Source organism: Pteropus alecto, unplaced genomic scaffold (assembly GCF_000325575.1).
Source record: "Pteropus alecto unplaced genomic scaffold, ASM32557v1 scaffold24, whole genome shotgun sequence".
In the NCBI taxonomy this organism is placed as follows: domain Eukaryota; kingdom Metazoa; phylum Chordata; class Mammalia; order Chiroptera; family Pteropodidae; genus Pteropus; species Pteropus alecto.
In genome coordinates this window covers 11,863,385-11,878,272 of record NW_006439192.1, presented here as the reverse complement: position 1 = coordinate 11,878,272, position 14,888 = coordinate 11,863,385, and the positions used below count along the sequence as shown (strand labels likewise).

At 44.1% G+C, this 14,888-nt stretch overlaps 1 protein-coding gene across 2 annotated transcripts in view; it reads right to left on the bottom strand.

Moving 5' to 3' along the window:
- Nucleotides 1-10,275: 10,275 nt before the first annotated feature.
- Nucleotides 10,276-14,888, bottom strand: part of PRAG1 (PEAK1 related, kinase-activating pseudokinase 1) — a 50,742-nt gene continuing 46,129 nt past the window's right edge. For both annotated transcript variants that reach the window (XM_006916350.3, XM_025049891.1), the window contains exon 6: nt 10,276-11,632. In XM_006916350.3, coding sequence (XP_006916412.1) covers nt 10,439-11,632 — 1,194 coding nt within the window. In that variant the 3' untranslated portion in view covers nt 10,276-10,438. The remainder of the gene's footprint in view (nt 11,633-14,888) is intronic.

Sequence of the window (14,888 nt, the reverse complement as noted above, 5' to 3'; positions counted from 1 at the left end):
TCTTTTAAACAGGGAAAGCAGGACTTGCTATCTCTGAATCACGACATGAAAATACTTGTACAGCATAAAGCATAAGCCAGCAATTCTACTCCCAGGTGTATAACTAAAAGAGTTGAAAACACAAACACTTGCACACGAAGGTTCACAGAAGCTTTATTTGTGATAACCAAAGAGTGGAAACAACCCCATGCCCATCAAGGGATGAATGCACAAATAAAATGCAGTATATCCATACAATGGAATATTATTTGGCGATAAAAAGAAAAGAGCTATTAATATATACTATGACATGGATGAACCTTGAAAATATTATGCTGAGTGAAAGAAGACAGTCACAAAAAAATTATATATTGCATGGTTCCATTTGAAATGCACAGAATAGTCAGAACTATAAAGACAGAAAATTAGGGGTTGCCAGGCCCGGGGAGGTGATGGATGTAACACTCTGTGAATATACTAAAGCCATCGAATTGTACATTATAAATGGGTGCATTGTATGGTTATGGATTGCATCTCAATAAAGCTGTTTAAAAAAATAAAGCGTTTATATAATTCAGTATTATACGTAAAAATTGGTGGTCCAGAGATACGCAGCAGCACTTCTCAAACTTTAAATACAAATCACCTGGGATCGTGTTAAAATGCAGATTGATTCTGATTCAGTAGGTCTTGGACGGGGGCCTGTGATTCTGCATTTCTAACAAGCTTCCAGTGGCTGTAGCTGCTGCTGGCTTGTGGGCACCCAGAAAATATCAGTTAAAGAAAATATGTTTGAGAAAGGAGCGTGTGCATATTTTAAGTACTACACAATTTTGTGAGGATTTATTCAAGTTCCAGCACTTAGAACTCTGTAAGAAAATGACAGTAACTTTTTCAGAGACCTGTCTCAATACGAACTTATTTTGGCCACCATATCCTGACTATCTCTATCTTAAGCCAATAATCTCTTCTTCGTTTCCATCATTCTCCTGTATCAAAGTCACAGGACACAGTTATTATGCCTTCATTCTCTAGTTTTTGCCACATGGCTATCCTGTTTCTTACTGAAGATGCCAGAGAGGTAGTTCACAGGTGAGAGTGAGGGACGGTCTTACCTGAGTATAAAAGTGACTTAGGAAATATCTCTGAGATTATCATAGTTCTTAGTAGGCGAACAATGCTACAAATTTTTATCAGTTAAAAAAAAGCAATGACTGAGGAAATTGTTTAAGCCTTAGGACATCAAACAGTGATCACATTACAGCTCAGCGAGTGACAGAGAGAAAATGTGACTTCTCACTCCAGGTCGCTGACATGTCACATGTTTCATTGACTTTTGAATGCAGACAACTTTCCAGAGATCTATGGATGCAAAAATGAATTAAATAAGATGTATACGTTTCTATATCTTATGTGTTGCAATTTTACAAAGAGCTGGATGTTACCACCTCAGAAGCTTAAGGTTTTATAATCTCTGGCACACCTAGCTGCCTCAACTGGAAATTCATTTCTCATATTGTCTAAACTTCCTCCGACCCTTCTGGATGTTGGGAGCTGGGTAAGGCATGGCACCCACAAACTTGCCCAGCTGCAGCCAGAAAGTGTCCATAGCAGTCAGTTTCTGGCTCTGGATACAGAGAATATAGTTGCTCTCAGCCAAAGCAAACACTTTCCCATGTGGGAGGCCCACTGGGTGACAAGCAGCTTTTGATGTAGACATCACTCTTGCAGAGAGCTATTTCTTTGGGGGCCGAGGGCGAAAAGGAAGAAGCTCATCCGCCAAGATGCTGTGCTATCGTATTTTTGCTTCCTGCAATGCGATCCTCATGGATTTGGGTAGAAGCAATTGCCCTGGCCCTTTAAAAGGAAAGTTGCTCCTGAAACCCGATTCTTCCTGGCAGAACCCTGACATGCCTTTATTAGGGCTGATGAAATAATCTGCCGAGGAGTTAGATCACTTTCACGGACCTTTTTGACTGGAAACGGAGAGAAACCAGCACAGGCCTGATCTCCACCAAGAGTCACCTTCAGGGACCCTGGGATAGGTTCATGAGGTTTGTGGATCTTTTTTCCTAGAAAAATTGAGAAATTATTTTGGAAATCTGAATTCTTACTGTAAAAATATAACACTGAGAAGCAGCTCAAAAGCAAGGCACTTTTGGGCCACTGCCAAGAGATAAAAGTATGTCTTAAAGCCGATCCAAATTTGGGAAACCCCAGAGAGCGGAACCTTACATAATGAATTTTTCCATGTAACACTATTCCCTTAAAATCACTGGCAAACATTTCAGTGATTTGTAAACTTCTGTACACTTATTCAGGTGGTTCTCATCAAATTTCATCCTAAATTTTAACTAAGCATTGAAGAAATATGTGCCTCCTGTATAGGGAGTTACATGAGAGTCTATTGCAAGGTACTTAGTGAATGTGCTGCCTGTAGATCTGCTAAGTTATCAGCGTGTCCAGGATGCATTTTAGCACTGAGCCCCTCTATGCTGAGTCCTATTTAAGAGGTTTAGTTGCTGAGAATATTGAGACAATCTCATTATACACTTGAGGTGTCCCACCAAACTGGCATTTTAATAATACTCACACTCAGCCTTAAGAAGAAAAATCTCACAATATAGAGTGAAAAATAAGCAGCTTGGAAAGTTGAATATTCTCGCTCCTTTTCTGCCCAGGTAGCCTCAGTTTGTTGCAGGAAATGGAATTTGGTGTTTTATAGTGGTCTGGCAAAGAAACTGCACTGCTCTCTCTGTCCAGCTCTCCTCCTTGGGATTGAGTACCAGGCTGACAAGACTGAGAGAGGGAGTTTTTCTGGAAGGTGACCACGGAGTCACTGCAGTTTCAATGCATACATGCTGCCTGGGGGCCAGAAGCAAAGCCTGGTGCAGGGCTTGGCAGGGGTTAACTGGGCAGGCACCTTGGACATCCCCACGTGCCCATCTGATAGGCCCCCAAGGCCTCAGTGTAGTGGGGGCCAGAAGCTTGGCAAAGGTCTGGCTTGGATTGAGCAGATGATCCAAGAGAGAATGTTCTTTCTCTGGAGTACCGCAGGGTGCATTGTGACTCTGGGAGTGCATTTAGGGTAATTCAATTGAAAATGGCTCTAATAACCTTTGTGTGCATCTATTACTACCTACCTCGTCGCCGTACATTGCAGAGACAAATAGTGTTTGTATGACAAGCCTAAGAAAATATGTTTTCGAATTTAACTTTTGATAGTAATAATGGAGCACTGTGCAGTCACTATTCCAGCAGAAGCCGCCCAGTAGTACAGGAAAAGTGCATAGTGGCTTTGGTGTACAAATTGCTTAGGCTCAGGGGTCTCTGAGTGAAGGCAAGTGCCCCATTCTTTAGAAACAATGGCGGGAGTTGTGCTGTGTAGGAGAGAACGCTGGCTTTGAATACAGATGACTTGGTTCCAGTCTGAGTCTTGTCACTCACCAGTCATAAGGACTGTGTAGCAAGTCACTTAGTCTCTGAGGCTCATTGTCATGCTTTGTACTCGGGGATGTCACCTTAGAGGGCTGGTGACAGATAAGGCATTATGAGAGTGTTTTGCCAACTGCAATGTCCTGTGTGATCTGTGGGGCATCGTTTTTCCTAAGCAGTGGTTGTAGTCACCAACTGTAAACCACGCATCATCACAAATGGCATCAACACTTTTATTAAGCACCTACTGTATACAATACAAAGGGCTAGGGAATCGGAAACAAAGTGGTTTCAGACATAGTCACTGCCCTCAAGGGGCTCTCAGTCTAATGAATGAGAAAGAATATACTGCATTGCCACTCTTATAATAAGGTAAAAACGCAGTCAGTACCTGCCTCCCCGAGAGTGATCTGGTAGTAAGTGAAGAGGACTTGGTCAAAAATGACAGAGGACAGTGAGTGAGTGCAGAGGAGAGAGGGACACTCGCTTTCATGAGCAGGGTAAGACTCGAGCTGAACATTGAAGGACAGCGGGATGTGGCTGGGTCCCCAGTAAACTTTTGAGCACGTGTGATGCTTAGTGGAGAATGGAAAGCATTGCAGCCTAGACACTAGTCCTGGGCTTACACTTTACTTATCCATTCACCTTTCCAGACCTCGATTTTCTCTTAAAATGTAGATCACCTGTCCCGATTCCCACATACATCAGAGAAATGTTGTAAGAAGGTAAAATGATATTTCAAATACCAAGACTTTAAGCCTTTTGGAACAGGGAAGTCAGGTAAACAAAGAGACTATTATTATGTCATTCATAGTTTTCCAATGTTTTCATTAAACACCAACCTAAAAACTTCTGTTTATGCAACTCGGGGAGTCTATGAATGAAAGGGTTGCTCATATGAAGGAGTTTCTTTCTTAGTGCTCAGAACACAGGGGCATGTGAGTGAAAACTAGACAAAGAACCTGGGTTATATGGTCAGTTCCTGTTGGCTAAATGTCACGGTCCATTTACAGACACACAGACACAAAGCAGAGCCAAGCTGTAGCCATTCCCAGGGCTTGTGGCATTCTCTCAACAACATCGCTCCAGGAATATTAAGCGTTTCTCTCCTAAATCCTTTCTTTCCCTTCATGGTAACTTAGCGGTACCACAAAGGCGAAATTTCAGCACTTCCGGGGCCTGCTCCGTGGAAGGTAGTCACCCACTGCTCCAGCTCCGGGGGCAGCTCCTGGAGTCCTGCGTGCGCCCTGGAGAAAGCCCTTTTGTAGGAGCACTTGTGAGTGGGTGCCGTTTAGAAATGATTATCCTACCCAAAGGACCGCATCGCTGCAATCCTGTAACAATGCCTTTGGTTTTTCTTCCTTCCAAAGCTTTCTCCAATGGGCTGTTGCTTTTTCAGGGTTGAAACAAAGGGGGCCGTCCTGTGATAAGTGGGGGCTCAGCAGCTGGCTCAGGCGGGGCCTGTCTGCAGGCTGAGGGCTGTGATCAACTGCATGACTCATAGCTGGGAGGAGGCTGCCAACCTCAGCTGCAGGCGTACAGTTAGCACGGGCGGAGGGGGCACTCTGGTCTGTGCCCCTGTGTGCCTCCTGCGCTGGGAGCACAGCTTTCCCCCAACCCTTATCTCTGCGTGGAACTCTTCAATAGGACTAAACACCCAGTGAAACCCTTCATTCTATCCATATTCAATCAGGTGCTTGAAACAGCGTATGACTCATGTTGGATTCGGCTTCTTTTGTTTTAAGAGTTAACTGTAAGTTTCATAAACGATTTCAGTGAGTAGAGTCCTTGTTGCTTACACTGCAGCTCTCTAAAGTCAGGGAAAGAAATGACCACACTGGAGCCACAGAAAAGCCAAGTCACAGAGTAGCACAGTCTCTTTCTTTCTTAAGCTCTCTTTCTGGAAGATCATCTGGAAGTACTTTCCTCTGAGACCTGGCCATAGTCATCAAGTTTGATTTGCTGTGAGGGATGAATGTATAGTTTATCAAAGAAGTATTGGGTTCCAAGTGCAAGGACTACCAGCCTCACTCCAGAGACAAGTAAGGGCCTGAGGATGAATTTCATCATTTAATTCAGGCTGAAGGGTAAGGAAGAAGAAATCTCTGTTACTCCTTTAGAAAAACTGAAAATTGACTCCATCATCTTGATGGGAATGGTCAGTTAATAAAGGACATAGTCTTTCTGATATTTTAAGGAATCTGTTATAAAGTCTGAAATCGATAATCAATACAATCTAGAGTTCTACATTCTTCATCCCTGGAAATCTTTGGGAATAGAGTAGCCATACAAGTGTTTGTATGATACCAGAAAAGGGCTGACAAGCGTGACACTATAGACAGGATATTTGTGTCCCCCGACCCCAAATTCATATGTTGAAACCTAATTCCCAATGTAATTGTATTAGGTGGTGGGGCTTTGAGGGGTAATTAATTCATGAAGGTGGAGCCCTCATGAATGGGATTAGTGCCCTTATAAAAGATACTCCTGAGAGTTCTCTTGCCTTTGCCAGATGAAAAAATAGCAAGGGTATGACTATGGATGAACCGGAAGTGGGCCCTCACCAGAACCAAATCTGTTGGCACCTTGATCTTGGACTTCCTAGCTTCCAGAACTGTGAGAAATAAATTTCTGTTGCTTATAAGCCGCCCAGTCTATGGTATTTTGTTACAACAGCACAACTGGATTGAAACCTGTGAATAACCTTTTGGGGGTCGTGGGAAGTTATCAAGACTGGATCCAGGCAAATGATAAAGCAGGTGGTTTGTTTCTGAATCTTGCTTGCTCATTCCTGTCTTCTCTTCTCTCCTTAGACCTCTCTGCTCAGTTCCCACAATCTGTCTCAATGCCTGATTATCTCCAATAAGGCATTAAGTCAGGAGTCTGTAAAATAATCTCTAAGTCCCAATACCATGAAAGTTTTGATAGTCTAAGCACATCCAGTGTTCAGGACAGTGTTTTTGTAGGAAATAGCAGTAATCACTTCTGGTAAAGGATCCAGAAAGATTTGAATCTAGAATTCAGAATACATGTCAGTATATATGTTCAAGTTCCCACTGGGATAGTCTAATACCAAGCTGGCTTTTTGGCACACAGAAAAATCCTGAACAAACTCGACTTTGCTTCCACCACTCCAGAAACTTGGAATGGTTGAAGTCAAGTCCTAAGAGGAAAGATGCAGACCAGAGAAGACTCAGTAGCCAGGATCCAGCAAGGATCCAAGTTGATCATGAAAACTCTGGCCCAACTCCAGTTCCCCCTAAATCAATGTTATCATGTTTGGGTTAATTTGGACTCCTTCCCTTGGACACATCAGGCTACCTAATAATTTCCTTCCCAAGGCACAAGTCCTCCTAGGACATCTCCTGCCAAGAGTAGATCTCCTTGGCTGTCCCTTACCCTCATTAATTAGCATTGGAAAAGAGAAGGAAAGAGAAATTTGTTAAGACATTCACCCCATGGAAATTCCTCCAAACATTTTATTTTTGTCTTTTATTTTTAGCAATGACATCAGTTGGGTTGGATTTGGTTTCTAATGAATCAATTCCATTCACATCGCCCTCTATTAAATATGCCGAGCAGATTTTACACCACAGATCTACTACTTTTAATAAGATTTAATAAGCTTATCCTTAGATCTTCAAGGATTTATAGATATTCAGCAGAGTGGGAAAGGGCTGCCTTATTTGTTGACTATATATTTAAAGAACAGATTTTGGAGATACTATTGAAGTAACACGTGTCTTCCCTCTTCAAAACGCTCACACTTGTTTTTCATACATGTGGACATCACAAAAGAGCTTTCTCCAGCCCTAAGCTCTTGAAAATTGGAAAGTGTTACACAGAGTGGTAACTACAGCTCCCCAGAGCCCTGTCTTTTTAGATCGGAGCCATGTGTTATGATAAAGAAATAATCCCTAAAGTGCTTGCTTCTGGCAAAGATATAACAATCTAGATGTACAGATTCATAACGCCTACAGGAAAGAATTCAGAAGAAGAAAAATGAATCCACATCTTGGCATGAAAAAGGGAAAGGCACGTTAACAACAGAAATTACAAATGTGAAGAGGATATGGGGGTGACTTGACTCAGAGCTGGAGAGAAAAAATAACTGGAGATTTAAATACCAGTAGTTGGGTCTAAAGCCAAGAAAAAAAAAAAAAAAGAGATGAACTCACAGATACCAGGAGTATTAAATAACCAGATGTTATGAGACTGTCATCATACAAAGGTCCCTGCTTATTTTGAACCTCAGTCCTGTGGAATAAGCTGTTGTTCCTGGACTTAATCTACTTTGTGCAGAGCTTTCTATGAGATAAAGCCGGGCATCCCAAGTGTATTCTGAGGTAACAAAAACCCAGTTATTTTAAGCCCCTGAATTTAGTGTGACTGAAGTCGTTTGCCAAAACTAATATTTGTAGCCTCATACTTACCATTTATAGAAAAAGCCAACCCATGGAGATGAATGAATGTGCGGCAATTGCCCTGCAGAATCACCTTGATGGAATCAGGGCTGAATGCTAGCCACTTAGATTTCACCAAAGGTAGATATAAAAAATTGCCCTATCTAGAAAAATTATTATTTTTCAACTCCTATCACGGACATCATTCAATGTCTTTAAACAAGGAAATCCTTGACAAATTCCCTCCAGAACCAAGTGCTGGGAAAAGGTTTCTTCTTTCTGATGAACTGAACTGTTTCCTAAAATTACACAAAGAACTCTGCAACCAGCCATCTTCTACTTTTTTTAAGTTGATGGAGGGATCAGAAGTAAGTTTTATGTTTGAAGGCTAGCGTTCCTCTCAGAATTTATTGCTATCGTTTCTTCTCTTTCCACTTTTACTTTTTCATTCATTTTGGTTCTTAAAAACTTTTATTACAATCTTTTTTTTTCTGAAGTGGGTGGCATATAAAAAAAGTGCAATTAATTCAGAGATTTAAAATGTGCCTCTTGAGACTCATGGACATAGAGGTTACATATAGACTAGTGGTTACTAATGGAGTGGGGGAGGAGTGGGGAGGGAGACGGGGTAAAGGGGGTCAAATATATGGTAGCTGAAGGAAACTGGACTTTGAGTGGTAAACACACAATAGGATATACAGATGTCAAATTACAATTTTATTAACCAATGTTTATAATTGTATTAACCAATGTTACCCCAATAAACTTAATAAAAAATAAAATAAAATAAAATAAAATAAAATAAAATGTACCTCTTGAGACACGTGTTTCCAAATGGCACTGCGTTCCCCTGGCAGAATATTTGTTTCCTCCCTCTCCATTATTTATTTACACGAGGTGAGAAAGGACAAGAAAGCAGAGGACAGCAAATCCAGGGTGGAGAGTTTGCCCGGAAAATTCCCAGGAACAAACAATTGACAAAATAATAGCCTCTGAAACTAAGATAGGTCCTAGGGAGCATTACGATTCCATGTTTAAAGACTGACTCTCTTGTGAAAACCTAGTTGGAAGCTGGTTTCAGCCAGTTCTTTTCTGAATGTTCAAGAGATAATTGAAATAAGAAGTGTGCCCCACAGGTGCTGACTTCACCACTGATGCATGGAAATGTGTGTACCTGTAGTCCTGGCAGGAAGGCGGGACTTGCCAAAGGACTCCCATTAACAGGCAGAAGGGGACCTGGGAGATTTCCCCTTCCTGGTTGCTAGCCACATTCCCAGATTTCTAAGACATTCATTAAAAACTGTGCATTTGTTTTAAATTGTCCATAACTATGAACAAGGTTTTAGAAACTTATTAGTTCACGAGTTGGAAGATTAGCCTTTAGATAAACATACCAGGGTCTTGGGGCCGTTTCCCTTCAAATGAGTAATTGTTGAGTTTGTGTGTGTATCCTTTTGAGGAGGAAAGCTCTGGTGTTTCCTAATTTTCTCTGCATTTTTAAAGGCATGGTAACAAATACTGACCACAGTAGCTAGTAGGTGCCAACGAGTGCGTTAAAGGTATGAGTTTTGAAAAATGCAACCATGCCGAGAACAGCAGAGATCATACTCGACGAGAGTGAAAACACTGGCGTTCTATTTGCGCACTCTGCCACTGTCTGGTACAGTGGGTACAGTGGGCTGTTTGCCAACTGGCATCCCATCCATTCTTCTCCTTTCCCTGCCCAGGGAGGCCGATCCTGCCCACTGCATGACCCAAGCCCCCTTACTGCCTGGTACTCCACTGGTCTTGGCCTGGAGATGAGGCTTCTCCTTCTTCTTCTTCTTTTTTTTTTCCTCCTAACCCTGGCCACATCTTTCTAAGCAGTCCCCTGCTAAGGTTTTGGCATTTGAACCCCCTGGAGTGGATTCTGTTTTCAATCAGGCCTCTGACGGATACAAATGGTAACCAGCTTTAGCAAACTAGAAATGGTTTGGAGCAGTAGGGTTGAATTTCGAATCTGTGGGATCACACCAGCCCTGTCTGGATTCTTCCTGAGACTGCAAGGTGGGGAGAAAAGCAAGGAAGTTCAGTTGGTACTGACAAGGCCGGGCCCTAGCGGCCTCCTGTTCTACCTCATGAGACGTATGAGACCAAGGACACTTCAAGGGGCCTAGTTGCTGCTTCACAGGCTTCTATTCAATTTTATCCACCAAAGATAGTGATGTACTTGGGCACTTTGCTCATGACTCAATTAAAATTTTTTTTTAAATGGAGTTTTTGGTTTTTGAATAGGCATTTGACAGGAGGATAAAGAGATATCATAATGGAGTAGTAAGGCCAGAGTCCAGGCTTCATTCATTTGGCAGAACCGTCCTTGCAGGACCTTGCACTGAGCTTGAAAGGTAAATAATTATGGGAGAAAACTGGAAGCACTTGGCGACGACGGGAGCCTAAGTGGGCAATGACAGCCTCAGTCTTTCATATTTATATATTTTTTATATATATTACATCCACATACGACAGTCATTTGTACCATTTCCCAGGGAGACACAAATGTTTCCGAGACAAGGCAGGGCATGGGGGTCAAGGTGGAGTGAGGAACGGAAGTAGGCGGCTAAAGTGCAGGCTGGGGGCTTTGCTCACAGAAGCTGCAGGAGCTTCAGTGACTGTAAGAGGGCTCCGGGTTCTGCGGATGCCAGATACTGGCAGCAAAGCCAGTCCTCCAGCTCGACCCCGCGCCTGCGGTCCACCGCCTTCTCAGCAAACTTCATCATCATCAGGGCCCGCTTCATGTCGATCCAGTTATGCAGCGTGCTGCACAGCGCCTCCTCCGAGGTGCCTCGCTGCTCCACCAGCTCCCGCCGCGGCCCCCACAGCAGGCACTGTAGCACCCGCTTGGCCTCGCCAATGCGTATGCGCTTGATGGGGTCAGCCTCCAGCAGCAGATGGGCGAGCTGCTGCAGGCCAGGTGAGTAGAGGGACAGGGTGGGCAGGGGGGGCAGGTCTTCCTGTCGGTAGTCCTTCTCCCGCAGCTGGGCCCGCACCTCGAATGGGTTGGGCTGGTGGAGGAGCTCGTAGATGAGGATGCCTGTTTGGAACTCATCAAACTTACTGTACTGGGAGGCAGACACGATTTCGGGGGCCAGCCGGGCCTGGTTCTTTTTCTGCTGCAGGTTGGTGGTGCCACCTGGCTTCTGCTTGGCCTTCAGGAAGTTGCTGATGATGAGCCGGGGCAAGTGCTTCTCACTGGGCACTCTCTGACAGGCGGGGGCAGCTGGGGCACTGGGGGTCGCACCGACTGGGAGGGTGGCAGAGGGGCAAGGGCAGGGAGTAGCGGCGGGGGAAGGGGATGTGGCGGTGGGAGGCACACTGGAGGTAGTAGAGGCGACAGGGGTTGTGGAGGTGGCAGGGGAAGGGCTGGGGGTGGCCTGTGGGGTGCAGTGCACCAGCAGCAGGTTCTCCAGGCACAGGTCTCGGTGGATGACCCTGTGCTCCTTCAGATGCTCCAGCCCATTGCAGAGCTGCAGAAGGAGGAAGCACACGCGCCGCTCGTAAACTTCGGGCTCAGACTGATGGCTGGTGGCCGAGTCCCGCACAAAGTCAGAGGCAGTCTGGTGGGGCACCTCTCGGGTGATGACCACCACGCAGTCTTGCTCCTGGGCAGGGGGGTGAGAGGGCAGGGCAGGCAGAGGGTCCTTGGGCGTGTCAGGAGAGGTGAGCATGCTGGAGGGCACTGAGGCCACAAAGTGGCCGCAGTCCTGCTGGATGTTGAAGTGCACGGGCACAGAAGGGCTGCAGTATGAGGCCGTTTTGGGCTCAGGGGTTTTGCAGATCTGTGGAGAAAAGGGGAAGTGAGGTCAAGAGTGGGATCCATCATTCTGTTCAACGAATGGTGCTGGGACGTTTGGAACCCCCATTCGAAAAGGTGAACTGAAACCCTTACCTCACACCATACACACAAATTAACTCAAAGCAGATCACACGGACTTAGGGGAAAGGGCCCAAACATACAAATTTTAGAAGTAAGCATAAGAAAGAATATTTGAGACTGTGAGTTGAGCAAAGATTTCTCAGCTACCACACCAAAAGCGTGGTCCATAAAAGTAAGAATTAATAAACTTGACCCCATCAAAATTCAAAACGTTTATGCTTCAAAAGATACTTTTAAGAAAACAGAAAGACAAGTAAAAGACTGGAAGAAAATATGTCCAAAACATATCCGATAAATGATTTGTATCCACAATTTACAAAAAAACTCTTAAAACTCCGTAGTAAGATAAACTTCCCAATCAAAAAGTGGGCCGAAGATATTAATAAGCATTTCACCAAATAAATATGTAAATAACCGCAAGCACATAAAAAGGTGTTCAACATCATGAGTCATTAGGGAAATGCAAATCAAAGTTACAACGATACCAGCTGACACCCACTAGAACGGCTATGAGACGAATGATAGGCAGTAACAAATGTCTACAAGGATGTGAAGAAAGAGAAACTCACGTATTGCTGGTGAAAAGTAAAATGGTGCAGTCCTTTTGGAACACAGTTTGGCAATTTCTTAAAAAGTTAAAGAGTGGGGTCCCTGCAGAGCAACGTGTAGTGTGGCCACTGGTGTTGGGAGGAAGACATCCTGCTGCACACGGTATGGGCTGGACAAATTCTCAGAAAGCCAGATCAGAGCTGACACAGCGGTCAGCTTTGCTCCTCACCCCTCACACGTGAATCGGCAGCTTCCTGACAGCAGATGGGCTTGGCTGCTGGGGTGTTTCCTTCTTGGGGAACCCAAGAGGCAGATGCAGGCCGTAAACCTCTAGGCCTTGGCCACATTTTCTTAGGCTGCCCTAGTTTCTAGATCCAGGTAAATATGCAATGCCTACTAGGTGGCATAACCCACAGGGCTGATTTTAGTGGAACTGTTATGTGAAAGCCACACACTTTTCCTCCAGGGGTGAGTCAGAGCAGCTGAAAGAAAACAGAAAGCTCTTCAGGGACAGGGGACCCAAAGGGCCAAGGTACCCTCAGAACTGAAGACAGAAATAAAAAAGCAGATGATCTGGAGCTCCTCTGGGGAATCCCTACAACCATCTCTCTCCCGCCTTCTCAACACGTACTAACGACAGCGCCAGCCCCTGAGGATCTTAGCAACGCTAATCCTCATCTGGCCTGCCACACAACTGGAGGGCCTCGAGCCAGACATCATGGGCTTCAATTTCCCTGTAATTATAGAAAGAGACTGAAGATGGTCTGTGGTCTCCTCTCTCAAAAGGATATTGTGTAACCTCAGCCATGCTTTACAGAAAGGTAAGGATCAGAGTGTAATCCTCAGAAGAAAGGCATCTTGCATCTACCGAGAAAACATCATCCTGCAAACAATCCCAAAATAACCCTTAGGGCTGCCGCGTGGCCACACTCAGATGATTATAGCAGCGTTCATGAAGCGCCACAATGCTTGCAGGTGCTGTTTTTAGAAGTTCTATTGCAAGCACTTTTTTAGGGAGGTTTATTTATATTGCAGCTATACAAACCTCTCAGCATGAAACCTGGGATAAAAGAGTTCAGCCTCTGAGGAAACTTTTATCAAGATAATTGGGGGTCGGGAGGAGGTAACACATTAATCTAGTAATCTCTCTATTATAGAAGTAGAACAGAAATAAAAGAGAAGTACATTTATCCCAGACATTGGTTGCCATTACACTAACAGAAATGATTCTGGAATACATATTTAAGGGCATTGTTGCAGGCTCTTTCTTATTTTAGCCCAAGCAACTGTCCTCAGCTTTTTTAATGACAGGCTTCTGGAACACCATTCACCTACAAGAAATTTGGAGGAATCCTCAAAAATTAATCTTGTATATAAATACCAACCACTGTGCATGAACCTGTCTGCTGTGCCATCTATGGATATGTGGGAAAAGCATTACTGGTGTTGGGGTCACTCCCTCCGAGTGAGGGCTTCTCAACCATAGGAGACATCTGCTGAGCTCCTGTGCACCTACTCAGCGTTTTTCAAGCAATGTCTCACTTAATCTCAAACAACCCGAAGAGGCAGATGCTGTCACAGAGGAGGAATCTTCAAGAGGTTAAATTATTTGCCCATTATGCAACTGAGAAGTATTCTAGAGGTCAAACTATGGGCTTTGGAGTGAAAAAGATTTTGGTTTAAATACAAACTCTGCAAATACTGGCAAGTTACAATTGATTCTTGATATTTGTGGGAGTTATGTTCTATTAGGCAGCCGCAACCACTGAATTAGTGTATACTGATCTGCTGCTCCTAGGGGAAATACAATGTGATGTTCTTGCAAGCCTCTAGTTACATTTTTATCAACTGGCCAATATATAACCTTGTCTTATGTGTGTTTCTGTTTAAAGATGCCTTATTAATAGATAATGTTGATTCATTAATACTGAAGTCATGGCTGTCAGCACTCTAACTCATGCCAGAACGAAGCTTATCTAATACTCTCCCAAAGGCACGTCACAGCCTTCTTGCACTTAGGAAGACTGAACAGGACTCCAGTGCTCACCTTGGCCATGTACGCAGCAAAGGCGTACATTCTTCACAAAAATGTGAAGAATGAGGCACTAAATAGACCACAGAAAGGACACTGTTGACAATCTATAGAGCTGAAACAAGAAGGCAGAGTGCTTTCTTTATATAGTTCCGCCCCAGCTGGCATGTCCGGTGACTCAAATTTCCCCCCACTCTATGCAAGTCCAAGAATGACCACAAAAATGCCACAAGTATTGATTTGAGGTTACAAATAGATTTTAGCAGCGAATCAACAAATACAGAATCCATGAGTAATGAGGATCGACTGTATTTATCTCAGTCAGATTTTCCCTCTGTACATCCAGGGCAATGACAGCTTCTTCCTCACAGGGCCATTGTCAGCATTAAATGACATAACGCAGGTGTGGCTTTCAGAACAGTGCCTAGCCCCGGTGAGCAGTCACTGGGAAAGGTTGCTATGGTGATTGCTCTGGCAGATTTGGCTACAGCCATGCTTGGTGCTGCTGGATTGCAAGTTATCATACCAGCCCTTACTGTGCAGCTGCCCAGGGCCTGGGAAGTGTTTCCAAGGATCC